Below are 25532 nucleotides of genomic sequence, written 5' to 3' on the forward strand. Positions count from 1 at the left end.
TGACTTAGACCTAATACATCCCCCGTAATCTCACAACACCCTCATTTACACCGCTCAATACCTACGACACTCAATCACATCACGGCATCATCATCTACGACACCGCCATCAAATTCATCAACCAACACGTTCCCATCAGGATGGCCACCGGCATGATGTCCACCGCCGACCTCGAATCCAAAATCCGGCAAGCGGCCGTCAAAAACCGCGAGCTCCTGTCCACCCTCTCCTCCACCAACCACGCCGTGCCCGACCTGGCCCAGCAGCGCCGCCTCATCGCCGACCTCGAGCACCAGCTCGCCGCCTCCGACAAGCACGTCAAGGAGCTCGACACGCGGCGGCGCAAGGAGCTCAAGGACCACGAAAAGTACCGCGACAGCGTCATGCGGCGCTTCGTGCACAAGGCCGTCGGCAAGCGCGACAAGTTCGACGAGAAGGCCGCGCGCGAGGAGCGCGAGTACTTTGACGTGCTGCAGGAGGAGCACCGCGAGAAGGAGATCAACAAGAACCTGCGCACGCAGCTCGACGAGGCGACGCGCGCGCGACAGCCGCTGGAGGAGGCTGCACGCACGCACGAGGAGGCGCAGCGGGAGCTGGACAGTCTGTACGAGGCCATCTTCGCGGGGCCGACGACCGGGTACCCGGAGGAGGACGCCAGGGAGCAGGAGGCCTCGCGGGCGATGCGGGCGTACCAGGACACGAGGAGCAAGGCGGAGGCGGAGCAGCATGCGATCAAGCTGTTGATGGACGCGATGAAGCGGATGGGGGACGCGCTGAGGAATATAGACGATGCGCTGAGCCATTCGCGGATGGATATGTTTGGGGGCGGGACGATGTCGGATATGATGGAGCGGAGCGCGCTGCAGCGTGCCGAGTCGGCGACGCAGGAGGCGAAGATGCTGGTGATGCAGGCGCAGCGGATGACGCCGTATATCGGGGATCTGCCGCCTGTTAATATCAATCACGGAAACCTCATGGGGGATGTGTTGTTTGACAACATCTTCACGGATATGGCGTTCCATGACGAGATCAAGAAGTCGAGGATGTCGGTGGAAAGATGTACGCAGGCGCTGAGCCGATTCCTGCATGAGACCAGGGACCGGCACGAGAGGTTGATGAGGGACGGGAGGGAGCGTGAGAGACGGCTTGATGAGACGAGGGAGGCGCTTCAAAAGGAGCGTGAAAGATTATTTGAGATTATTGCTGGCAATGCGGCTGAAGGGAAGGGTTCGTATGGTGGGATCGCTACCGCTTCAGGCTCAATGTCTAAACCGTGGGATAACTGAGTATCGGTGTGTAGCTGTACATTTGTGATTTTAGCTTATGGATACCTATTTGCATGTCTGAGCAGACTGAACAAACCATGCTTTAGCATCTTGAATCAATGATAAGCTCGGGACCCGGTGGCTATTGCTTCCGTTTTGTAGTGTTGGCTAGGTCAGGTTGGGGTCCCTGTATCCATTGACGATCGCATCATGAGTGAAAGTCTGGTTAGGAGAGGTGAATTCTCAAGCCATAAAGCTCTCCGCAATGCTGGAAATGTCGTTTCAGTCGATGTGCTCACATGCTGGGTATGGAGATAGCTTCGAAATGGACGACGTGTAAACGGGATAGGTCAATCTGAAATGGCACTCATCACGTTGGTATGAACTTCGTGTATGTTCCAAATAGTTTCATTTCGTCATACTATATATCCCATCCGGCCGTTACATCATGCTTCTTAGTACTCCATGTGCTGGTGGCGTCCACGGCGCTCACTGCCAGGCGTAGTCAGTATTCACCATCCCATATCTCTAATGCTTGGTGGCTCAACTCACGGGTTGTACTCGTCCATGTCGCCGTACTGCTCCTGGTACAGGTGCTCGGCCTGCTTCTCGGCGTGCCTCTTGGCCTTCTCGCGGTCGAGGTAGTCGAGGCCCTTGGTCTCGAAGAGCTTGTCGACCTCGGCGCCGGCGATGCCGGCGAGCATCTCCTTGGCGAACTGGTGCTTGACGGGCTCGCCTGTGAACATATCCGACGTTAGCAAATTGCTCAACACCTACAACGAGGCAGAGAGATTCTATGAGGGCAACGTACCGTTCTTGCGCTGGCGGTCCTCGAAGAGCTTCATAGCCTCAAAGGCAGCGCCGCCGGCGACAACCTCGTGGGAGAGCTTAGCCTCGTGCTCGCCGTAGACGGCATCGCGGTGTTCCTTGGCCTCGCCGAATCCGAACATTTTGAGTAGGTTGAAGTGGTGGTTGGTGGTTTATGGAAAGGTGCAAAGTTGTTGAAGTCAATTGAGTTGCGTTGGAATGTTGCTACCTCCCAAACACAAGAAGGAGGGGCAGCTCGAGGGGTTCTTATCCCCCCAAGCTTCTCATGTGATCGTCATGGGTATGAGGAGGGGTCCCAGCTACAAAGCTATGGGGTGCTCTATTTCGAGCAAAGCGAGAGAGAGCGAGAGAGAGCCTAAACCCAAAAGCCCCTGATCTTCAACATCCCACCCTACCCAGTTGCCCACGCCTCAATGACATGTATACGTAGTAAGGGGGTGGAGGGTCCGATCTTCCTCGACGTAGACAACAAGGTAGCTAGCTAGCTCTCCACCGTCTCAAAGGTCACCGCAAGTGTGTACAGAAACCCCCGCCCCCGTCTGGTCTAGCTCCCCCGTCGTCCATGCAAAATGGCATATCCCACGCCCGGCCCGCGTCCCTGGAGAGAAACAGACGGGAGGCCTGAACTAAACGCCGTCCGCCCACTAAACCCTTGCGGGGAGGGACGACGTCAAAGGAGGCGGTGTCTTGTCTTGCTTGTCACTGGTGGCTGTCTAGCCCGATTGGAGCTTTACTTGATACCTACTGACGTCGAGTTCCGTTGCGGGCTGACGAAGAGTGCACCTTGCCCAAACATGGCCTGACGTAAAAAGCCCGTTCAGCTTGGAAGTTTTGGCGGGGTCGCTCGGGATATCGGCAGCTCTCGATGTGGAGAGGAGACGGAGGCCGCATTTCATGGACGAACGAACGAACGAACCCGAGCTTTCGAGTGGGCTTTCTCGCCTTGCCTTGACACCTGTCCTCGGACGAGGATCCGTGATTCGCAGAGTAATCCGACATGAAGCTGGGAAGATCAAACTCAGCTGCCAGAGGAGAAGCAAGCAAGCGAGCGAAACCATCAATGCGATGAGTATGACACCCTTCACACCCGGATTTCAGATCGAAAACAAGCAGAGGCCACGGCTGTTGAAACGGCGCGATTGGCTGAGACGGTCCTGTTTACGTACCTCACTGGACGAACACAGCTGAAAAGCCTGGAGGTAATGACCTACCAAAACTTGGCTCTGGGAGGAATCTGAGATGTTCGGGAGTAGCGAAGCTTGTCGCCATCCGGTTAAGCCGCCAGCAGCTAAGGCAGCACGAAGCCCCGCCTTTCCCGGGGAATTCGGCATCTTCAATGCGTCAGCGACCCTGCCTACCCCCCTGCCGGGCTGAACCAAAGAAAAAGACCCACGCAAAGAGCTGCGAAGAAAGCTTGTTGCGGACGCGGCAAACCGGCACATCGGCAAACAAAGCTCCATGCCGTGTAACGCAGAAACAAAAAAACCCCCTTTTCCCAGGCATCTGATCTGGGGCCCAGTAACCGCCGTCTAGACAGACTCGGGCCAGTCAATTGGACCACAGAGCCCAGGTCCCCGTCCAATCGATCGATGGCATTCGATAAGATACAGAAGCTTGTTCGAAACCCTGCATTTGAGACGACGGCGGTGACCAAGCTCCAGCTCCAGCTCCATTCCCCTTTCTCCTTCGTACCCGTTATTCTTCTCGCCAACATGACGTGTCAAAGATGGCTCGTGCAGCGGGTGTCTCAAAAACCATCCGACGAGTTTCTTTGATGCGATAAAAACAAGAGAAGAACCTAACCGGGGGTGGCGTCATCGTGAGGGGTAGCTGGATCCCTCCCATCTCTCTTCCTGGCTCTCTGTGTGTCTCTCGGGAGGTGGGTGGTGTTTGTGCTTCATTATGCCGTACTATTGGAACGCGGCCCTTTCTCTAGCCTTTCCAAATCCCCTCACCACGACGACGGCGATTCCAGACTTCGGGGACCGTGGGATCCAGACCGCCCCAGTGAAGGAGGGGACCGAACCTTGACGGCTCCATCCGAGGCATGTTCTCCCTTCCGCCTCCTTTTCGTCTTCTCAAGGTTTGGCCCTTTGCCTTGGAATGGAACTTGCATGTATCTTCGGCAGTAGACAAGCTCAGCCATGCCCCGCGCAGGTTCCCTCCCTCAACCCCCCGCCTTTCCTTTTGACCGCTTGTCTAGCTTATCCTCTTGCTTAATGCTCTCTCTGCTGATCTTACGAATACTGCTCCATAAGCTGGACCTCATGACATGATGAGAAGCGTTCAAAGGACACATCTCAGAACAGCAAGCGATGAGGTCTATTCAAGATTCCGATCGCCCTGCGTGGTGGCCGAGACCTGTCAGGCTGATCGTCTGTCTTGGCGATGGGCGGGATCGTGCATCATCGGAAGCCCCCCGTCTTGGCAGGGTCCAGACGGTCAGGGGTCTTGGTGTCCACTCACACTCACACACTCCAACAGCCACCACTACCACCACCACCATTACAGGTAGCGCAGCTCATCTACCACGCCGGCTCACGGTGGCTTGGTCACACTGAAATCATCTCACCTTGCCCACGGTCAATGGCTCCAACACCAGGATAACGGCGTGTCAATGGTATGCATCCTTCATTTCATCCGCAGAAGAGTAAGACTGTGATAATCTCATGGTGCGCCTATACGCGAACTCTACGCGGTGGGCATTTCTTCTGCCCCATCCGCTTCAACATGTCCCCCCAGGTGTATGCCCCCTGGCCAAAGATGCAACACGATCGCAGTAACAGCGCCAACCCGTCTATGCTTTTGCTCCGCCAAACTTGGCCTGCCACTCTGCGTGGGCCTTCTTCTGCCTCTGCCACTCCTTCTGCAGCTTCTTCAGCTGGCTCTTGGGCACGTCACTGCCGTCCTTGAGCTTGGTGGGAAGTCCCTCGGCGTCCCACTCCGAGTACTTCTCATCTCCCTTGAACATCTCCGTGTGGGGGAGCTTGGCCTTCTCCCACTTCTCCTTCTCCACTTGCTCGCGCGCGCGCTTGGCTTCCTCCTTGGCCCGTGCCTTCTCGGCCTCCCTAGCCAGCTTCTCGTTTCTGGCAGCAATCAACTCGCTGGCGTCGATGAACTTGATCAGAGACGACTTGCCGTCCGGCCTGTCGTCCAGTGAGACGCCAAGAACTGTCAGGTCCTCGTCACGAATACGATCCGTCAGGGAGAGAATGGCCTTCTTGATGTCGGGCGAGACTGACGATACGATCCGGCGCAGCTCGTCACGCAACCTAGAGACAGCACGCAGGTATGGAAGCGCGAGCTGTTCGGGGTCGCGAACGCCCTTCTGTGAAATGGATGCGAATTCGGCATCAGGGTCCTGGCTGAGCAGGCTGGAAACGGAGTCTGTCGACACGTCCAACGCTTCGATGTCCGCCTTGACCTTCTTCCAGACCGCGGCGTACGGCTGCACCGCAGCTTCGGGGTCGACGTTCTTCTTGGCGGAAGGAGCCCATCCAAGGCCGTCATAAGGCGCCTTGGCGTTATCGTCAAGACCAAAGATGCCCAGGATCTTGGTGATCCACTGGCCAATAGCCACAAGCTCGGGCAGCTTCGCCTCGGCGTCCTGAGCAACAATGACCTTGTTTGCCTCGCTGACCAATTCCTGGATGACGCGCATCGCCTGGGGGGTATCAAAAGAGTTTGTAAGGGCGGTGTGCAGATCGGTCTTGGCCTTCTCGAGCTCAGCCAACAACCCGTCGGTGGGCTTCTCGGCAATGGAAAGGGACTCGACGCCCTCGGTCGATGCGCTGACATCGGCAACGAGCGCCTTGACGTTGGAGAAGAAGTTCTGCCAATAATTAGTACTATTTGGGTGCTGATGAGAGAAAGATACTCACGTTCACGGTGGCCTCCCAACTTGATGCCTGCGCTCTCATGTCGGGAGAAATTTCGACACCGTCGTTCCACTTGCCCATGAGGAACACAATGCGCATTCCTCGGGCAGAGTACGTTGTCGCAAGTGCGTCTTGAATGGTCTGGAAGTTCTTCAAGGACTTGGACATCTTGGATCCAGAAATGGAAAGGTGACCCATATGCAGGAAGTTGTTGACCCAGGTGTGCTCGCCCTTCTCCTTCTCGCAGTAGAAAGCCTCGGACTGAGCCAACTCGTTGTCGTGGTGGGGGAAGGCCAGATCGATACCACCAGAGTGAATATCCATCTGCGCGCCGAGGATGTCAGAGGCCATCACGGAGCATTCAATGTGCCAGCCGGGACGACCCTGACCCCACCTGCTGGGCCAGTACGGCTCTCCCTTCTTCGACTTCTTCCAGAGCGCAAAGTCGCCCTCGTTGCGCTTCTCGCCCAGGTTCTTTGACAGCGCTCCCTCTCCGTCCTCCTGCAATGACTTGTCGTTCCGGTTTCCAGGGCGCAACCTCGCGTAAGTGTTGCCTGCCTTCTCGAAAGCCGTAATATCGAAGTAGACGGAACCGTCAGACTCGTAGGCGAAGCCCTTGTCCGCAATGCGCTCTACAAAGGCAGCAATCTGAGGTACGTACTCGGTGACTCTCGTGATAACGTCGGGGCGCAAGCAGTTGAGCGCATCCATGTCGTCGAAGAAGAGCTTCTCCATGCTCTGGGTCAGGTCGGTGAAGATGGTCTGATCACTGGTGTCGATTGTCTCCTTGTACAGCGAGTCAAGGTACGGCAGCAGGATTTCGTCAATGCCCGGGTAGAACTTCTTGTCTTTGATCGCGAACGCCGCAGCATCCATGTTGCTGATGTGCATCTTCGTCTTGGCCTCGTCGTCGCCAGGCTTGCCCTCCCCAGTGAGCGTGCCGCCCGCCAAAACCTTGCTGTATGCGCTATCTCTTCGCTCGAGGTAGCTGTTCTCGTCGAGGGGTTGGCCGTCGGATGTGGCAAGGAGAGGCAAGCTCTTTTCCGCATAGGCACGGAAGGCAGTCAGGGCCAGGTTGTAAAGCTCCTCCTCCGTATACTTCTTTTGCTTCTCGAGCTCGAGCAGGCGTTGTCTACGGGCCTTGATGATAATCTGCATGCGCCGTTGTCAGTAAACATGTATCATAGCAGGGATGAGTGCATGTAGAGAGCTTGCCTTGTCGTCAACATCGGTGATGTTCATGACGAACTGCACGTCAGCACCGAAGTAGTGCATCATGATGCGCCGGATAATGTCGGTGGAGACATAGTTGCGAGCATGGCCCAGATGGCTCTTGTCGTAAACTGTAGGACCGCAAGCGTACCAGGACACCTTTCCTGGCTTGATCGGAACGAAGGGCACCGGCTGGCCGGGCCTCAGAGAGTTGTGCAACTTCAACGCCTCCATTGTCGCGATGGTTGCGTAGGACCTGGAGAATCGAAATCTGGGTATCTGAGTGGAGAGTCGAAAAGAAAGTCTGGTGAGTCTAAGGAAGCGATTCATCCAGGACTAAACGCAGAACAGGGGGGTTTAAAGAAGAAGGAGGGTCATGTGAAGGGACACCAGCTGAGGTGCAGTCGAGGGTGCGGTTCGGGATGCGGGATGCGGGAGGGCGGAGGGCTGGGGTTGAGTCACTTAGAAAAGGGAAGGGATGGTCGCAGGGCGGGGTGTAAGAAAGCCAAGTCGCCTATTTGGAAAAAAGAGTGTGACACCATCCTCAGCCTTGCAGGACCCTGGGCGGTGAGTCACTGTCTGACTGGCTGAAATAGGCACCAGCCACATGTGCCCCGCGTCAAGCCACACTTGACATTCTCCAATTGATTTTTCCTGTTTTCTTTTTTTTATCGGCTTATCAGCCTCGCGTGAAGTTTTTCTTTGGTGCGGTCTCCCTACACCTACGTTGGCCTGCTTTTCCCATCCCAACCGCCGCAATCCAAGACCAGGCCATCCAAAGCCAAACAGCCTTGCGGCGCTTACCTGTCACAATGGCGAAGCCATCACCATTTCTCGAGCCTGGCGCGCGGACATCGGCCAATTCCATCGCCATCGTCCAGCTTTCCCGCGACAACCTCGTTCCCTTGATCCTCCAGGACTCCACCGGCGCCGTTGATGGCTACGCTGAGGGCGCAGTTCTCAACACACGATTCGGCTCCTTTCCTCATTCGACCCTAATCAATGTCCCCTGGGGCTCTCAGATCCGCGCTTCGAATGTCGACACCGGCTCGCGCGGTCGCAAGCGCAAGAGAAAGGAAGACGAGACTGATGGCGCATCGACGCCTGCTGCCGATGCGGCCGACGAAGACTCCGCCGCGCCCGTGAAGAAGGCTGTCGCCGCAGCAAGTGGCTTCGTTCACATCCTTCAACCCACCGCCGAGCTCTGGACCGCCGGCCTGCCGCACCGCACGCAGGTCGTCTATACCCCCGACTACAGCTACATCCTCCAGCGCATACGTGCCCGTCCCGGCAGCCGGTTGATCGAAGCTGGTGCGGGAAGCGGTTCCTTCTCGCACGCCTCAGCTCGCGCCGTCTACAGCGGCTACCCCGAGAACGATACCCAGCGCAAGGGCAAGGTTTACAGCTTCGAGTTCAACAAGGATAGGCACGAGAAGATGCAGGAGGAGATTGTCGAGCACGGCTTGGAGGGTATCGTGCAACTTACACATCGCGACGTCTACAACGGTGGATTCCTGGTCGACGGACAGAGTCCCGAGGCCGACGCCGTCTTTCTCGACTTGCCCGCGCCCTGGGAGGCACTCCCTCACCTGTCGCGGAGGAAACCGGCGCCAACGAAGGAGGTCGACGCAGACACAGCCGAGTGGGTGTCGCCGTTGAACCCCAAGAAGTTCGTCTACATCTGCACATTCTCCCCATGCATCGAGCAGGTCACGAGGACGGTCACCACCATGCGAACCCTCGGCTGGGTGGACATCGACATGATTGAAATCTCTAACAAGAAGTTCAACGTCATCCGAGACCGCGCCGGCCTGGGTCAGCCCGAGAGAGGCATTCCCCCACAAGCGCGCGACGTCACCGAGGCAGTGGGCAAGCTGCGCGAGATCGAGAAGCGCACGAGAGAATTCCACAACCCGGCGGACCCCAACTCGGCCGAAGACTCGCCAGCGATGGACGTCGACCCTTCGGCGAACACCACGAACGGAAACGCCACACCCGAGGAGGCGAGCAACGTCAAGCCGTGGCTCCAAGGCCGCGTCATTCACCGCGCGGAGCCCGAGCTGAAGACGCACACTTCATACCTTGTGTTTGCCGTCTTGCCCCGTGAGTGGAGCGAAGAAGATGAGGCTGCTGCGCTCGCGAAGTGGCCTTGTGGCTCTGAGAAGGGCGTCATCGGAACGAAAGACAAGGAGACGCGCAAGCAGGAGAAACGCGAGTTGTTGCAGGGCAAGGGCAGGAGAAGAAAGAACAAGGCTTGAGTGGGGATCCGCGTGGAAAGTTCAGGGGCATGATAATGGTGGAAGAATCATACGATGGAAGTGGTAGATACCCTAGCATCATCAGAGTCAGGATTTCAATTGAGCCCAAGTACGCTCGCTCTTCATGACGGTTACTACTTTTAAAGAATCCGCCATGCTGCAACTACAATGGCACAACGATCCGTTGAGAAAATCCGCATTTAACTTTGACAGGCACTCTTTATTATGTGCCTTGCAGCTCTTAGTCTCTCACAACCATGACATCTGGCTGTCTTCCCTTGCCCTCAGCCAAAACACCAGCCTTCGTCAAGATGTCCACGCAGTTATTCACAACCTCAGGCTTGACGCCCTCGACCCCATCCGTGAACTTGACCGTCTTCAACCACTCCCTCGCATCCTGCTCAGAGTAATCCAGATGCGTGCTGATATACTTGACCGCCTCGTCCTGGTTCTCGTTAAAGTGCTTGACACCCTTATCGAGCTTCGCAAACAAGTCCTTGATCCGGGGGTCCAGCTTCCCGCCCTCCTTCGCCAGCGCCGTCGACGCGACAATCTTCCAGCTGCTCCACGGCGTGTAGATCTCGCCGACGCGGCGGATCTCGCCCGAGTCGTAGTACCGCTTGGACGTGAAGTGCTCCCACATGAAGAAGTCCGCGGCGCCCGAGTTGACGGCGTTGCGCAGGTTCTCAAAGTTGTTGAGGATCACCGTGTCCGAGAAGGGCTGCGGCGTGGAGGGCGTCAGCCAGCCGTGCTGGTCCGCGAGCACGAAGCCCATGATCTGGCTGCCGGAGCCGATGCGCGAGACGCCGATCTTGCCGCCCTTGAGGGAGGCGACGGAGGTGATCTCGGGGCGTTTGGCGCCAGTTGAGATGGCCCAGCCTAAGCGTTGTGTCAGTGATTGCATGCATATTTGTGTGAGATGGGGTGACTTACAGAGAGGCGTGTCGACGTAGGTGCCCACGAGGCGGTAGCCTCCGTCACCGGGAGCATCCTCCTTGCCCAGGCCAGCGATCCAGCCCTCGGTCAGTCCAATACCGATGTCAATCTCGCCTCCTCGAAGAGCGGTGATCATGTGGCCTGTACCGGAGGGGAACGGGACCAGGGTAGCGTTGAGACCAAAGTGCTCCTTGGCGAAGTAGAGGGGCGTGGAGAAGTGCTCCGGCACGAAGCCGATTCTGAGACCTTCGGATGCCATCTTGTTGGGTGAGAGCGGTCTTCAGTGTGGGATACAGGTGAACTATGATGCGGCTGTGAGATAAGGTCGCAGCTATTATATGCAAGTCCCGCGGGAGCTAAGTAGAGCTTGGTGAAGGTGCTGAAGAAAGTGGACGCGGGTGATGACGGGATGCGGGGTATTTTCAGCGAGTGTCAGTGCGGCAGCTCTGCCGCGGGGCGCGTGGGTCTTCCGGGGCTGTCCGCCGGTTGCAGGCCGCCGCATCGGGGGTTTCCTTGCACCGAAGACCGCCCGAACACTTGAACTATGGTTTACAATTTTCGGGGCTCTTCTTAAACGGGAATATAACTCCCGCAATACGACTCGTTACCAGTGTTCCAGTCACTAATCGCTTAGAGCCACGTTCCACTTGGTTACTTCGCAATCAGACTGAATTCGTCCGGGCATAACCTTCTTTGCCAGGCTGGTGTTTTTTTTCTAGTATCTAAACACGTGAGTTTGAGGTCGCACTGCTTCCTGAGTACATCAACGCGAGAGGTGACTGACGCAGTCACCTTTTCACCTCACTCTTCACTCAGGGTCTGTACAAATGACGCTTGTTGACGGAGTCAGTTGTCGTGTCACCGCAAAACTTCATAGAATTTCGCTCAAGTGGCATCAGCTTGTATTCAACGTGTAAACGAACTTCACATTAGCAGATGAAATGATATTCTTGTAATTGAAGGTATCGATCGTTCGCGAGATGAAAATGCTGATATCATTGGGTTACTTTCATCTGATGCTGCTCCTGTGGTAGCATTGTTGCCAAGGTAAATAGGTACATATTGGATAAGAGTATAATGACGCTACATCAAGTAGTAAGCCCCAAAATACCTTTGCTCAAGAGACTAGCTGGTAGTCAGGCTTTAATGTACAGTACATGAACTCATGTCCATATACTGTGACTCTTCAGATCATCGCTAATCAGAAAGCTCAGGTTCCTCGATGACGCCTTCTTCAGTCGGATGGTCAAACGAATACTTGATCTTCCATGAATCATAATACCTCGTCACTCCCACCTTTTTTGTAGTATGAGCAGCCCAGAACTTGTTCATTGGGTGCTCCTGGGCATCGAAGTCGTAGTAAGCACAAACACGGGCCGCGTCACCGTCGGCTTGAATCGTGTAGTACGTTGGGCAGAAGTGACAGTAGTCTTGGATCTCTTCCGTAGACGTACAAGTCTTATTAATATTATTATGGAATGATGAATCGCCTGGAAAATCGTAATTTGGGACGAACAAATGCGGACAGATGCCTCTCGGGCAAAACTCGGCCGCCACGTTGCAAGCGACTTGCAATTGGTATTTGTGACGCCAGAAATACCATTCCGTCTTTAACAGGAATCGTCCAGAGACAACCTTTGGCGTGGCTTGGTAGTAGAACAAAGACCGGTTGGGTAGCGCAGCCTCGCTCAACGTGAAGGGAGCCATAATCTTCCTGGGGTACTCCTGGTTTCCATCCCCTCGCCAAGAGAGCTTGAGGGCAAGCTGAACATGAGTCTGTCGAAGCTTGTACATCCTATCAAACTCTCGGAGTTGGCCTTTTTGACAGGGAGGAATTAACCCATGTTGAGGCACGTCCCGTGGGTCTGTCTTGTGCAGCTTGCAACACACTTTGCAGGCCCAGTAGCCGGAGAGACTGCGCGCAACCTGGGTCCAGAAGGTGAGGCGTGGCCCTCGGTGAAGCCATTTTATTGCCTGCATACAGCATCTGGCGCCCCAAGTCCGTAGCGCGGAGCAGGTTTGTGACAACAGAAATCTGTCGTGCAACGGTAATTCATCTGCAATCATCGTCACCAACTCCAGGGGAAGCTCTAGAAACCTTATTCGTTGTTCAGCGACATTATTTGTCATTCCTTCATCGGGTCGGTTCATGCTGTGATTCTTTGAGCCAAGTCTTTCCGGGACAAGTCGTGATGAAGTACTGATTTCGGGAACGATATCGCTCAATATTAGAGGCCAGAGTCGGAACTGTTGGTACTGTATAAATATGAAAACTGGAAAACTGAGTCTAGGTGAGGAGATAGGAAGCGGTGGTGCTTTACAGGTAAGAAAATTGAAAAGGAAACTTTAAGGATCTATAAAGTTGAGATTTTAAACGGCCTAACCTATGTGGTTGGCATCTTGACTACTTGAACCCTTATGGACGACCATGATTGAGCACAGGACCTAGTATTGAAGCCTTCCTAAAACAACGAATTGCATGTTCAGCTGCTATCGGCCACAAAGGAAAATGACTGCATAGCCTACAGAGCGTTCTTGCAGCTAGCAAGCCTTAAGAAAGAGCTTAGATGCACTTTCACGAGGTTTAGGTTCATCTTCATGATCTCGAGAAAGCTATTGCAGGAAGGTTCTAGTCCACCCAGCATTGGGGCTTCACAGTAGGAAAACAGCCAGTAAAAGCACATCGGTCTGTCCAGTAGCCTCGCAGCACGTACCTAGGGGGGCTGAATGAATGGTTTGGAAAGGCTATCCATACGAAGAGCTCCATGTTGAAAGGTTCCATCAAGTGCTGGACCGGTACACCTTCTGTGTGTTTTCGCGCGCGTGAAGTATGGTGTGGCGCAACGTTTGACACATGTGCGGTCGATCCAGGTCGGACAGGTCCACCTGCCATAATGGTGTTGCGAATTAATCACACACCCAGAGAGGTAATATTCTAATAGTTTTGAGGAGGCTGGCCTCCGGACTCAAAGAGGAAAGAGATGAGCGCCGCTTCCTTGCCAAGAAGCGGGCAGGTCAGCGGGGTCTACTGCGGCGAAATAATTACGCATGGGCTGCTGTAATGATACCCCGAGGATGCTTCGATGAGCTTATTCAGTGGAAAAGTTATTCTATAGTCATACAATATAGTAGAAGCTATTAGTACGATATGCTACATTCGCCTCTTGCTAGATGCCTCCAGTCTTAGTTGACAGAATATTGTCGCTCGTCTGCGTTGCATCATGAAGTCAATCTCGCCAGTCACTGCTTGCATGCTGCTAGCTCTGAGCTGGCTGGCTGGTGCCTCGTCTGAAGCATCGCACACACTGTGGTATAGCCAAGCAGCCCTTCGAGACTTCTATGAGGCCCTTCCCATCGGCAACGGTCGCTTGGGTGCCATGATTCATGGCTATACCGACAAGGAGCTCATCCGTCTCAATGAAGAATCCATCTGGAATGGAGGGCCGAGGGATAAGATACCAACAACAGCACTCGATGCACTTGAGCCTCTTCGAGAGCAGATTCTTGATGGACGCCTAACAGAAGCTGACCAGAACTGGGTTGCCAACTTCACCCCCGAGTACGATGACATGCGACGATACCAGCCGGCAGGGGAACTAAGACTTGACTTCAATCATACTCTCAACGAGACATCAGGTTACAGACATTCACTGGACGTTTCGAAAGGACTTTCGTCTCTGAGCTACGTCTTCGGCGGAGTGGAGTATACCAGGGAGGCGTTTGGAAATGCCCCAAAGAACGTTTTGGCTTTTAGGTTTTCTTGCAATAGTTCCGGGTCTCTTAGCCTCGATGCCTCTCTGTCAAGAGATAGAAATGTCACTGAGTTGACGGCGGATGCTGCCGGAAGAATCCTCAAACTAGACGGGACTGGGGAGGAAGACGACACTTACCGCTTTGTGTCTCAGGCTCAGGTATTACTTCCTGACGGTAAGCTTTGATAATATCAAGAACACGCTTTGAGCGGCTACTAATCTCTTTTGACAGGAGTCGGCGATATCATCAGCAATGGGACGGCTTTGCACATCAGGAATGCCACGGACGTCTTCATTATTTACACAGCCGAAACGGCCTTCAGACACCCCGACGCGACAATGGCACAGTTGGAGACTATAGTCAACGGGCGACTGGAAACAGCTCAGGAGGCTGGCTACGAGACAATACAACGCGAAGCCGTGAAGGACTACAAGCAATACTATGACCGTACCTCCATCGACTTCGGCACATCACAAGAGATTGGCAGCAAAGACACAATTGCCCGACTTGAGGATTGGAAGCGAGGAAGTAACATTACGACTGACCCCGAACTCATGGCACTTCAATTCAATGTTGGAAAATACCTCCTGATCCAATCATCCCGCCCTGGATCTCTCCCGGCCAACCTCCAAGGCATCTGGAACAGGGACTTTGGACCGCCCTGGGACAGCAAGTTCACCATTAACGTCAACCTGGAGATGAACTACTGGCCTGCGCAGCCCCTGAACTTGCCAGAGATTGCGGGGCCGGTGGTTGACTTTCTCGATCGGCTAGCTGTGACTGGCAGTGAAGTCGCAAAAGGCATGTATGGAGCCGACGGGTGGTGCTGTCATCACAACACTGACATCACGGGCGACTGCACGCCGTTCCATGCTATCACAATCGCAGCACCTTACCCGCTTGGGGGTGCCTGGCTCGCATTTGAAGCTATTGAATACTTCAGATTTACTGGAGACACGACATACGCGCGTGACCGCATCTTGCCGATCTTGAAGGGCGCAATGGACTTCATCTATAGCTGGGCTACGGAGCGAGACGGCTGGCGGATCACGAATCCCAGCTGCTCCCCTGAGAACTCTTACTACATACCAGAGAATATGACCGTGGCTGGAGAGACTACGGGGATTGATGCAGGGGCTATGAACGATCGAGCAATCATGTGGGAAATCATGTCCGGCTTTCTTGAGATATCTGAAGCTCTTAGCTCTGATGAAGGAGCTGATCGCGCCAGATCCTTTCGAGACAAGATCCAACCTCCTGTTGCGGGCTCGTTCGGCCAACTGCTCGAGTACTCCCGGGAGTACCGGGAGAACCAACCGGGCCATCGTCACTTCTCACCCCTTGTCTGCGCCCACCCGGGAACCTGGGTCACGCCACTCACGACACCAGAATATGCAGACATGGCGTACAAGCTGCTGCGTCATCGGATGGACAACGGCGGAGGAGGAAACAGCTGGGCGGTGACTTGGGCAAGCTTGCTTCACGCACGTCTTTTCGATGCGACGAATGCGTTGAAAAACGCCATGGAACTCCTATCCCGATGGGTCCACAACAACTTGTTTAGCCGGAACGGCAGCTACTTTCAGATCGATGGCAATTCTGGCTTCACGGCAGCCATCGTCGAGATGTTTCTACAGAGCCATGCTGGCGTCGTCCACCTCGGACCGGCCATCCCCCCTGCGGGTCAAGGCTTATCTAGCGGTAGCTTCAGAGGGTGGATTGCTCGTGGTGGCTTCGAGGTCGACATGACCTGGTCAAACGGGGTCGTGGTTCAAGCCGAGATTATCTCTTTGTTGGGCAATCCATTGAAAGTTCGCATAGGTGAAGGGTCAACATTCATAGCTGATGGGGTGATTGCGAGGGTTGATCCAATTAACACAGACAGGGGCCAGAAGATCAGCATTTCGCTCTTCTAGAGGGGGCAAAACAAATACTCTGAACATCAATGAAAGTACTTGCGTCATCGATAGCCATGGGCGGAGTCGCGTTGTGACACTATAAATCATGAATTTAAATCGTAGCAAGGTTGCATATGTCTACTACGGCGGAATTCGCAAAACTTTGCGTCACCCAGTCAGAAACAGGACTAAAAGCCTTCAATCCTTGATATAAAATTTCAAGCTCAGTCTTCGGTCTACTTCCGCTAGATTGACCGATTTAGTAGTAACGATCACGAGAAATCTCTTTAAAATCATCAAAGAATATGTCCGAATATCACTGCCATGAGGTTAGAGATCAATAGGCTTAAATCTGGCTCGTTGATTCAAGCTATCTTTGGAAGATTCAATGGTCCGTACCTGAGCATCTACTCAATGAATGACAATGTTCCACTTTTGAGTGCACCTGCTCATGGTTCATGGCAGAGAGCTGGAAGTGGAATGCTGAAGCCCCATGGCCAGAATATAGCTCCATGCACGCGTCTTCAAATTTGCACTTAACCTTGATGTGTTTTAAATTCACCCAATATCAACATGGTCCCTGGGAGGGAAGTGACGCCCAATGGGCCAGTGACATATCACAAAGATCAATGCCGATGAAATATAATCTTGGGCTCTTTTTAGAGACAAATGTGATAAACTCGCGATAAATCACAAGAAAGTAACAGAAAGCAGCGCATTCTATTCGATTCAATTGCAATGTCAATGTGGTCAGACTACGCATCGCCGTTCTCCTCGTCGCTGGTCTCAGGCTTTTGTGCGAAGACTACATGACTTGAGAGGTGTTAGTAAATTCTGATATCGTACACCTCAGGGAATGTATAACTAACTGGTCAAAAATCGCATGAAGAGACGGATCTTGTAGCTCCTTGCGGACCTTAGCCATCATAACGAAGACTTGTTCCTTGGTATGGCCCAAGTAGTCACAGAAGAGTTTCAACGTGAACCCTTCTAAACCGTCTAGCAGCTGATACAAATTGAGCGTTCCAACGTCCTGGTAATGAGGATCAACAGGCCACGGCCCCATTGGGCACTTGAACTTGTAGTGAGTAATGCGCTGGAACCCTGCATCCGTGACCCAGCCCTTGAGCTGTGGTCCTGGCCGACTGGTTCTGCCCATCCCTTCGCAGGCATCCACAAACTGCTTGTTCCACTTACGCGTTTCGTGATCTTCGGTGAGAGTGCCGTCTTGGGAGTAGTACTGGCCGTCCATGTCTTGGAATTCGGCCCAGCCTCCAGGATTCAGATGACTACAGTGCCATCCTATGTTAGAGACGCGCTTAATGGGGCGATCATTAGCACCGACTTACTCATAAACATTCCTGACTAGCTTCGGCCAGTCTGCGATGGAAACCAGCATATGTCGTACGAAGATGAAATCATACATCTCGTCTTCGATCCATGGACTCTCCACATCTTCAACGAAGAACTTGACATTCGGAGGGACCCTTGAAGAAAACTTGTTAATCGCGTCTCTAGAAGCATGACTGGTGCTCTTTATTACCAATCAGGCTGGATAGGGCTCAAGTCGTTCCCGAAGACCTGCTTGAAGTTAGCGGCTGTGGGGAAGGGATATTGACAGTGCGACCAAAACTGACCTCCGCGTTGGGAAAAAAATCCCCCATTTCAATAGCCCCTGGATGATGATAGAGATGAGCAAGAAGGTCAACGGATTGCCTTTTCTTCAAGACACATACAGATTCCAGTACCAGTTCCTACATCTAGGATCTTATGAATCTTTTCCTTCTCCAAGGGAGCCAGATAAAGCCTATCCCCAATGGCCCTGACTACCATGTTGTGAGTGACGTTGAGTCTCTCCATTTCCAGCTGAGAACATTAAGGTTAGCAACGTAATCTAATGGCTTGCAGGCGACACAAACTCTTACGGTATCGTTGGGAAGCACATAAACTGACACATCAGTGAATATTCCCAATGTATTGATCACTCTGCACACTCACCTCCTTCCCTGAAAGAGTGGAATCTACGGCCGTATTCAATGGGGTAGTTAATTGCACTGGACACTAGCGATGCACTGTAAGAAGAACTGCAATCGGTAGTATGATCAGTCAGTGCTGCATTTTCGACATCCGCCTTTGTCCCTTACATCCTCTCGTAAATAGAATTACCATCGTCGTCAGTCTGACAATCATAAATCAGCTCTTTGCCCACCTCAGGCGCTCACAATTTCAACTTCAACTGACCGGAACTTCTTCAGCAGGAGCGATCTCGTTTGGCTCAGACGCAGATGGTTCTGAAATGGTCAGAGGGGGTTCAGTTGAGGTGATGGCATTTGAGTTCGGTTCGGCAGGGATGGCCGCACACTCATTCCTGGTTGCCTCGCCCTCATCAGTCACGGCAGGCTGGGCTGATCCTGTTGGAAGGGTTGCAGCCGGGGGGGTTGCGACAGGAGAGGCGGATGGCGAAGCTGCGGTGTTCGCGGTATTTGCGGTGTTTGCAGAGGGACTTTGGGGCTCCGCGGCCGGTGGGCCAGTCGTCGAGTCGGCCATGTTGGTCGTGTTCTCGTCTCGGTGGACGTCGGTCTTGCAGGTTCAAATTTGCAGATACGGGCCGTCGAGTGTCTCATGAAGGCTTTTGGCCAAGAAAAAGAAATAGGAGAAATACAAGAGGAAATCAACAGATCTCTGAGGAGGGATTAGTCGTCTTTTTGACGGCCATTGGCAATGTTCAGTCACGGCAGCGTCAGCGACGGGGCAGTCGTCTGCCCACTTATCGCACGGGGAACATGGGTAGGCGGGGCCGTGGTTGGAACTGTTTCTATCATTGAAGACATTCCTGCACTAGGGATTCGTCGTGCATCGACCAGGGTCAGTTGGCGTTGTCGGCTCGGGCCTACTTCCTCATCTGTTGGTCGCTGTGGACAAGTTGGGAAAACGCATGTTTGCATCGATTACCCCTCTTTGCCAAGCTAAAGAAACTCCATAGACACCGGAAGTCGCAGCCGTCTCCGTGAAGTCTGGACACCAGTTGGATCGAGTTCATTTTTGCCGAGATATTTGTGGGTTTTGAAATCCAGATTTGGCCCCGTGTGACAACTCACCACTGTCAGGCTGGCGTCAAGGTAGCTAGCTGCCTTACGAAGACAAAAAGAGAAATTCAGTTGCTAGTTCTCAATCGCCAGGCGTACAATAATACGAATCGTACTTTGTAAGCTTCATGGAGACCTTCGGTCGTATGCTGTCAGCTATAGTAAACTCGCAAGACTGAGCTGCATCTGGCCAAAGATGCTGGCCCGTTGAGAAATTCAGATACGACCGAAATATGAGGTGACGCGCCGTCACATCACTGAAGGGAAAACTCGGCCTCTTGCGGGTATTAGAGGTTTACAGTATTGAAACTCGAAAAGTTGATATGTGCCTAGTTGAGACATGAGCGACATCAGATCAGCTCTCAGTCGATACGACTCATTGAAAGGTCGGATAGATGCTGGAGGAGAAATTCAAATCCAGTCGATGTATGTTCACGCACTTTTTGGAACTCCAGAGTTTGCAAATGCAGTGGCTTTTGTATCATTGCTCTATTGGGTAATTCGGACGGCATGAAATGAGAGCCCTGTCTCCATTCGTCACGTTGATAGATCTCAGGGACACAGAGTCAGTGCAGAGACTTCGATGCGTATCCGACCAAGGCCACAAAAAAGGCACCAGCAGTGTATGCTGTGCCCCAGTCCCCGCCGTGCACTAGGCCCCAGATCAAGACCACCAAACAGAAAAAGACGAATATTCTGGCGTTTCTGGGCAATGCTAGGCTGAGAATATCGCCGAAGATTGGTGCTTCTGTGATCCAATACCCTGCAAACTCGATCTCGCTTACGCTATGGAGTTCGGGGAAGCACTCGAAAGGCTCCCCGGCTCGACGCCCAAGTGAGATTCGAGGCATGATGTCCCTGGAAGTGTCATTAGAAGCCTTTTCAGATCAAACTTGGTAACAGCGAGCTTATATACTTCGAAGGATATATAGAGCCTTCTATTAAACAGTCGTTTGCTAAGGCAAGTCCAGGGTGTTTCAACAACTTAGGCCACATGCCTGTCATTTGTAGCTGAGACAACTTTTTCCGCTTTTTGTCTAACACATTCGATTTACGATATCCACGATCGTAATCTCCAGAAGGTATGGTGCTGGCTTCTTGGCTGTCCAGGTTGCGCTCCAACCATGCGGCAGCATTTTGAGGGTTGACAGGCTGCAGGCGCCCCAGGAGGGAATTTGGGGCATATGAATGACAGCCGTGTATCCAAAGCTTTACAGAACGGATTGAATCAGTACCCTACTCGAAGTAAAATCAAATGACACTTGCCTTCACGAAACGGAGATTGGGCGAGGTAAAGCATCGCCGCCATCGAGGTCGAAGTCGTTGCACGGCTTGCTGGATTGCCCTCCAGTGATCGACAGCATCATCCATCTCTCCGACATGTATTGGGTCGACTTGGCATGCCCCCTGCTTCCCAGTACAGATTAAGATGCAGGGTGCTGATGTGAAGAGAGGCTTAAGGGCGTCTTTGATTTTCTCTTTTCGTGCATCCCTCAAATCCCGTTTACTTGGCTCCCCGGACTTATCCGATAGACGAGAAGTCGCTCGCCGTTGTGGACTTTCCGAGTTGTCGTCCCCATTTATAGCTAGACCGTCAAGTGAAGCCTCCTGAGAGGTGTTGATCTCGACTGAAGGGGGGTTGTGGCCTGCAAATTGAATCTTGGGATCCAGGTTTGGGAAGACACGCGGTTCAGAATTCCGAGGATCACGGCGATTGTCCCCAGACTCTTTGGCGGAGTTCTCTGAGCCAATCCTCTCAGATATCGGGAGCTCCGGTCCTGCGCTCGGCCGAAGGGGCAGACCGGGCACCCAGGCGCGCATTGCAAGCACCAGTCCGGTGAAGACCTTGTGGCCCCTTTGTCTTTCTTCGAACACTTCCCCTTGAGGGTCGATCAGAATGTCACCAATCCTTGTCCTTGGATGATGGCGATTCTGAAAATGACCTCCTGGAAGATTTGCCAAATTCATCATGTAATGGCTAATGGCTGGAAGTGTAGAAGGGCGAGATTTTGTGGCGATCATAGCTTGACGCTGAGAAGAGAACAGCAGGAACGAAGTCCAAAGGAGGACAAGCCACTAAGTACCAATGAATGGGCGAACCGACGGTTCAGTTTAATGATCACAGGCACCAACATGCTTTTAGCCGCTGGCCTTGGGTCACGGCGGGGTAAAACGCCTTACAGACTGCCTGCATGCAAGTTGGTCTGGCCGCATGCGTTGCGACCCGAAGCGGGTCGGCACGTTGCTGACCAGGCTGCGCCAGTCTCCAATGGCCCCTCATCCAGCCTGGCTTCAAGAAAATGGATGCGTTATAAGACTGAACGTGGCTTTCCTCTATCTTCAGTTCGCGGCCAGTCTGGCCAGATTTATAGCATAAGCTTCAGCTTTTAACAAGTTAACGTACACAGAGGGCTCTTCGAGATGGAAGTATTTGATCCACTTTCGCCAACATAAATGCTTTTAGTCTGACAATCGGAACGGTTTGAAGTTTTCTGAACTTTGCTAGAACCATGGATAAGGCTGCCAGAACTAGGATGCCAATTTATGCTGTTAGCGCTAGATGAGAGGAAAACAAAATGTATTGACCGCCAACAGCAATCATGCAGTCTTGCTCTTGGTGGCAACAGGAGCCCCCGGATGCCCAGGCCAGATCATAACTATCCCTACCAGTGCTACGAAGAATGCTCCAGCAGTGTATGCTATTCCCCAGTCCCCCATAAGCGATGCGAGCTGAAAGAATAACCAGACATGCAAGCACGACACCTTCACAGCATCTCATAGCGAAGATGAACCCTGGCTCTTCTTCAGGCCATACGACGCGGAAGCCTGTGAATTTCATGTGCGCTAGTCCACGAACGTGGCCAGTCCCACGCACCCTATGAAGATCTTCGTAGAAAGCCCTAGAGAAAGTTGATTAGCGATCACAGCATATGGAGGAAAACGCGCGCTCAGGTGAGAAGAGAGAAGGGTCGCAACGGACTTGGACGATTTCACTAATCCTGCAGGGAAGAGGGAGTTTCCAGCTGCTAGGATCGGGTTTTCTAAGGTGGCGGACCACAGGGCGGCAGCTTCAAGTTTCGATATCTCTTCCAGCCTTCCCCTTAGCTCCTCCATGCCACAATACCTCGGGTAAGAACAGCCAAAATATTCGTGATAGTCAGCGTTTTCATCTCCCCAGAAGCCGTTGCAGCCTTCGCCATGCACGCACTGCCGCTTGTCTTCATCGTACCAGCATCTTCCTATATCTATATAATCGTCGCCGTACTCGTCGTAGTCCCGTTTGGAAGCGATCGCGTCAAAGTCACTTACTTGGTCTCACAGTTCCCGGATCCTCGTCTCAAGGTCCACGACTTCGCAGAGACCAGATAGATCTCCCGGGTGAGAGGGATGAAGCGCCAAAACTCGGATCTACGCAGAATAAAGGTCAGTAAGTAGTCTTCTTGGACCCAACATTAGCGATAGGAGGCAACCTACCTCCACGAGCTCAAGACGCGGTTTCCCAGCCCAGCGTGGCCATCTCCATCTCCCCCGCAAGGACCACGCCTTTTTCTGTGTAGACCTCCAGTGATCAACCGACCCTTTATCGTTGCCCAAAGACACTGGTGCTATTCGGCAAAAGTCTGACTTCCCAGAGCAAAGCAGGAGACAGGAAGAGTCTTTGTCGAAACTGTCAACCACGGGCTTAAGCGATGCATTGATCTCGCCCCAAATTGTTGCGTCCAGACGCAGTCTCATATTTTGCTCTGGGAAACAAATCTTCATCCTCGTAGGCTCCCTTGGGAGATCTGTGTTGCTAGTTGCTGTCGTTTCCGCTGAATCATCAGCTGCATCTCCGGCCTGCCCATTCCTTCGTCTCACCCCAATCGTTTGCGGTTGACCTGCTGTATCATCCTTAGGACTTGACTCGCTCATCTCTGGTGGCCTCTCCGGAAAAGGCTGTTCGGCCCGTTGGGGAGGAGGAGGAGGAGGGAGAGGAAGAGGACGTTGTAATGCTGGGCTCGAAGGTCCTAAGAACCGGTTGGCAAAGCCCATCTGAGGAATGCCGCCAAATGCATCTTGAGCGAAGGACGGCAGCGACTCTGGTAGTCGGTTCCCGATCCACAGAAGAGCGTAGATGTTATAGATAGTTTGAAGCAAGTAGGTATCAGGTTCTTGTCGTTGGCTATAGCTTATAGCGCCAGGATTCCATCGATCGTTGGTGCGGTCTGGCTCGTAGGGATTGCGGTGGTGTCTCCGCCTATGCGCGCGGGCAGGAGCGCGGAGAGGTTGTGGAGGTTGTGCAAGTTCAGCCATGGTTCAATCGTCTGCGGTTCAAATCATAATGGGGGTTACTGAGCGAGCCTCTTTATACCTAGTTATACGCAGCTGTTGGGAGCCAAGTGCCTGAAGGCAAAGCCAGGCTATGGAAGCCTAACAGTATGCCTAGGCGGCAAAGCTCGCCGTGTTGGCTGGGCCGCAATTTCCGAATCCCCAGCCATTGGGTGATCGAGGGAATCGGATGTTAGGGAAGAGGAAGCAGGGCTTGACAAGTATACACGCTTTTGATTGACGACGCTGGCCCCGACACGGCGGCCGGCTCAGCGAAGCTATTTACATTACATCATTATTTTCTGTTTGATAGTAAAATTGCGCAAAGCACGATGAGCCCATTGCATTCGATGCACGGCGTGACCATGGATCGGCTAAGCAGTTGCGAAAAGCCGCGCCAGCGAGGTAAACCGAAGCATTGCACAGCAGCGATCCATGACGGCACGATCCATCCATCTCCAAAGCGACGACGTGGCGAGACACAATTCTCTTTGGTCATTTCTGACCTCTCTCGAGCTTTGTGGGTAGGCAACATAGGGGGTTTCGAAAGCATTTCCGATCTCTATGATGCCTTCCAACGAATGTCAATGGAGACAAAAGCCGGATCCTTCCGGGCCATGGGCGGGGTGGTCATCGCCGATTCGGTGGACACGGTCACGGGCATCCCTGCCCCCAGCGCCGTGCGCTGCTCGGGGGTGTCGTGATTGCCGCGGGCGGCTCCGGACGGGATTAGTGAGCCGGCATCCGCGGAGTGGAGAGAGCTGAAGTGATCCCGGTCAAGTCGGCACGATATTTTTGATCGATCCCGCATCGAAAAAAGCGGATCACGATTGTACGAAATCGCGTCACCGATGGTCGAGGGCGCGAAAGACGGCCGTGTTCTTGACGAAGCAATCGTCCTCCTGGGAACGGCATCCCAGAGCTATACGGGCGGTGCGCTGGTCGCCGTAGCCCTGCATGTCGGCGATAATTTGCGCTGCGGCGTTGCATGACATTTCATGTGGAGATGCCTGCGGGGGATGATGTGATTCTGAGGGACGGGGAGGCGTCTGGCTCCTCCTGTCGTAGTAATGGGGGCTCCTTGCAGACTCTTGAAATTTCTGCTTCGGGGCCAGCTGCGTGACTCTATTTAGGCTTGCGTTGGCAAGCATGGTCAGCTTGTCGAGCGGGGAGCTCTGCTGCACGTCCGGGGTAGGCGTCAGGGTAAGAACCGGTGGGATCAAAGCCTCGCCGTATTTCCTCTTGGTGCCGTTCGTCTCGGGCTCAGGTTCGGGCGGGAATCTCGCCTTACTGAAATGCTCCTGCAGAGGCGGCAGTTGCGTCGATGGTTCGAGGGTGACGGGGTTGCTGAGGATGGGAGGCAGCGTCGCTGGCAGGGGTGCAGCAGGCGATGCTTTGGTATCGTCGTCGAAATTCCTCATGAAAGCGTCCGCCTGCTCGCCCTGAATGCCCGTCGGGAGAGGAACTCCGGGTGGTGCCGCTGGTGAGCCTTTGTTGTCGTCGTCAAAGGACCTCAAGTACGCCTCCACCTGTTCGCCCGAAACACCTCTGCTGGCCAGCAAAGATTTTAAGCGCGCGTTCTCGATGGACACGTCGCGGGCGGCCTTCTGCATCTGCACCGAGGCCTCGATCCCCCGCTTCTCGTATTCCTGAACCTTTCGCTGCAGCTCGTCGACAAACTCTTTATGCCGGGCGCGTGACCGTCGCTGGTTGTCGCGGATCCGGATGGCATTGGCCGATTTGTCGGTCTGGAGCTGTTCCTCGAAGGAAACGTCAGCTGATGGCGCGAGAGACGGCTGAATCGTGGCGATGTTTAGATGTTATCGGACGGCAAAGACGAGTTGGAGATGGAACCAACGACAAGGAACAGAAAAGATGGTGGTGACATGACTTACCCGTCCCCGTTTCGCCTTTTTGGCCTGCGGACCGAAGAGGTCCTGGTAATCCTGCTCCGACGACATTGGCACCTTGCGTGTCGACCTATCCAGATGGCGGGTGGTTTCCTAGACCGTCCGAGATTCCCGGGAAAGGATGAATATGGCGACGAACATCCGCAGGGCGGTGTGAGGGAAGTACCTGGCGATGGGCGAGGAAGCAACAGCAGCAACCA

At 53.6% G+C, this 25532-nt stretch overlaps 9 protein-coding genes across 9 annotated transcripts; 3 read left to right on the forward strand and 6 right to left on the reverse strand.

The window, feature by feature from the left end:
- Positions 1–140: 140 nt before the first annotated feature.
- CGGC5_v003123 (uncharacterized protein) lies at positions 141–1116 on the forward strand (the record flags this gene model as incomplete). Its single annotated transcript, XM_066151080.1, has 2 exons — positions 141–1059; positions 1097–1116. The coding sequence occupies 2 exons, from the start codon at positions 141–143 to the stop codon at positions 1114–1116; spliced, it is 939 nt and encodes a 312-aa protein (XP_066009350.1).
- Positions 1117–1720: 604 nt separating this feature from the next.
- On the reverse strand, positions 1721–2215 carry CGGC5_v003124 (uncharacterized protein; the record flags this gene model as incomplete). Its single annotated transcript, XM_032020651.1, has 3 exons — positions 1721–1757; positions 1818–2001; positions 2077–2215. The coding sequence occupies 3 exons, from the start codon at positions 2213–2215 to the stop codon at positions 1721–1723; spliced, it is 360 nt and encodes a 119-aa protein (XP_031882134.1).
- A 2675-nt stretch (positions 2216–4890) lies between these two features.
- YNL247W (Cysteine--tRNA ligase) lies at positions 4891–7417 on the reverse strand (the record flags this gene model as incomplete). Its single annotated transcript, XM_066151081.1, has 3 exons — positions 4891–5925; positions 5975–7123; positions 7199–7417. The coding sequence occupies 3 exons, from the start codon at positions 7415–7417 to the stop codon at positions 4891–4893; spliced, it is 2403 nt and encodes an 800-aa protein (XP_066009348.1).
- Positions 7418–7995: 578 nt separating this feature from the next.
- trm61 (tRNA (adenine(58)-N(1))-methyltransferase catalytic subunit trm61) lies at positions 7996–9441 on the forward strand (the record flags this gene model as incomplete). Its single annotated transcript, XM_032020653.1, has 1 exon — positions 7996–9441. The coding sequence occupies one exon, from the start codon at positions 7996–7998 to the stop codon at positions 9439–9441; it is 1446 nt and encodes a 481-aa protein (XP_031882136.1).
- Positions 9442–9682: 241 nt separating this feature from the next.
- On the reverse strand, positions 9683–10636 carry CGGC5_v003127 (uncharacterized protein; the record flags this gene model as incomplete). The annotated part of the gene is made up of 2 exons (XM_032020654.1): positions 9683–10320; positions 10375–10636. 2 exons carry the CDS (start codon positions 10634–10636, stop codon positions 9683–9685), a joined length of 900 nt encoding a protein of 299 aa, XP_031882135.1.
- A 2962-nt stretch (positions 10637–13598) lies between these two features.
- Positions 13599–16046, forward strand: FUC95A-2 (Alpha-L-fucosidase 2; the record flags this gene model as incomplete). The annotated part of the gene is made up of 2 exons (XM_032020656.1): positions 13599–14304; positions 14362–16046. The coding sequence occupies 2 exons, from the start codon at positions 13599–13601 to the stop codon at positions 16044–16046; spliced, it is 2391 nt and encodes a 796-aa protein (XP_031882137.1).
- Positions 16047–16783: 737 nt separating this feature from the next.
- Positions 16784–18575, reverse strand: CGGC5_v003129 (Secondary metabolism regulator LAE1; the record flags this gene model as incomplete). The annotated part of the gene is made up of 10 exons (XM_066151082.1): positions 16784–16841; positions 16898–17317; positions 17378–17515; positions 17572–17609; positions 17666–17703; positions 17765–17894; positions 17954–17976; positions 18027–18112; positions 18173–18207; positions 18270–18575. The coding sequence occupies 10 exons, from the start codon at positions 18573–18575 to the stop codon at positions 16784–16786; spliced, it is 1272 nt and encodes a 423-aa protein (XP_066009368.1).
- A 3314-nt stretch (positions 18576–21889) lies between these two features.
- CGGC5_v003130 (uncharacterized protein) lies at positions 21890–22228 on the reverse strand (the record flags this gene model as incomplete). The annotated part of the gene is made up of 3 exons (XM_032020659.2): positions 21890–21940; positions 21990–22014; positions 22095–22228. The coding sequence occupies 3 exons, from the start codon at positions 22226–22228 to the stop codon at positions 21890–21892; spliced, it is 210 nt and encodes a 69-aa protein (XP_031882259.2).
- A 2039-nt stretch (positions 22229–24267) lies between these two features.
- Positions 24268–25383, reverse strand: CGGC5_v003131 (uncharacterized protein; the record flags this gene model as incomplete). The annotated part of the gene is made up of 2 exons (XM_032020661.1): positions 24268–25176; positions 25318–25383. 2 exons carry the CDS (start codon positions 25381–25383, stop codon positions 24268–24270), a joined length of 975 nt encoding a protein of 324 aa, XP_031882159.1.
- Between the last annotated feature and the right edge of the window lie 149 nt (positions 25384–25532).

Source organism: Colletotrichum fructicola (genome assembly GCF_000319635.2).
Source record: "Colletotrichum fructicola Nara gc5 chromosome Unknown KSG_Nara_v1_contig02, whole genome shotgun sequence".
In the NCBI taxonomy this organism is placed as follows: Eukaryota; Fungi; Ascomycota; class Sordariomycetes; order Glomerellales; family Glomerellaceae; genus Colletotrichum; species Colletotrichum fructicola.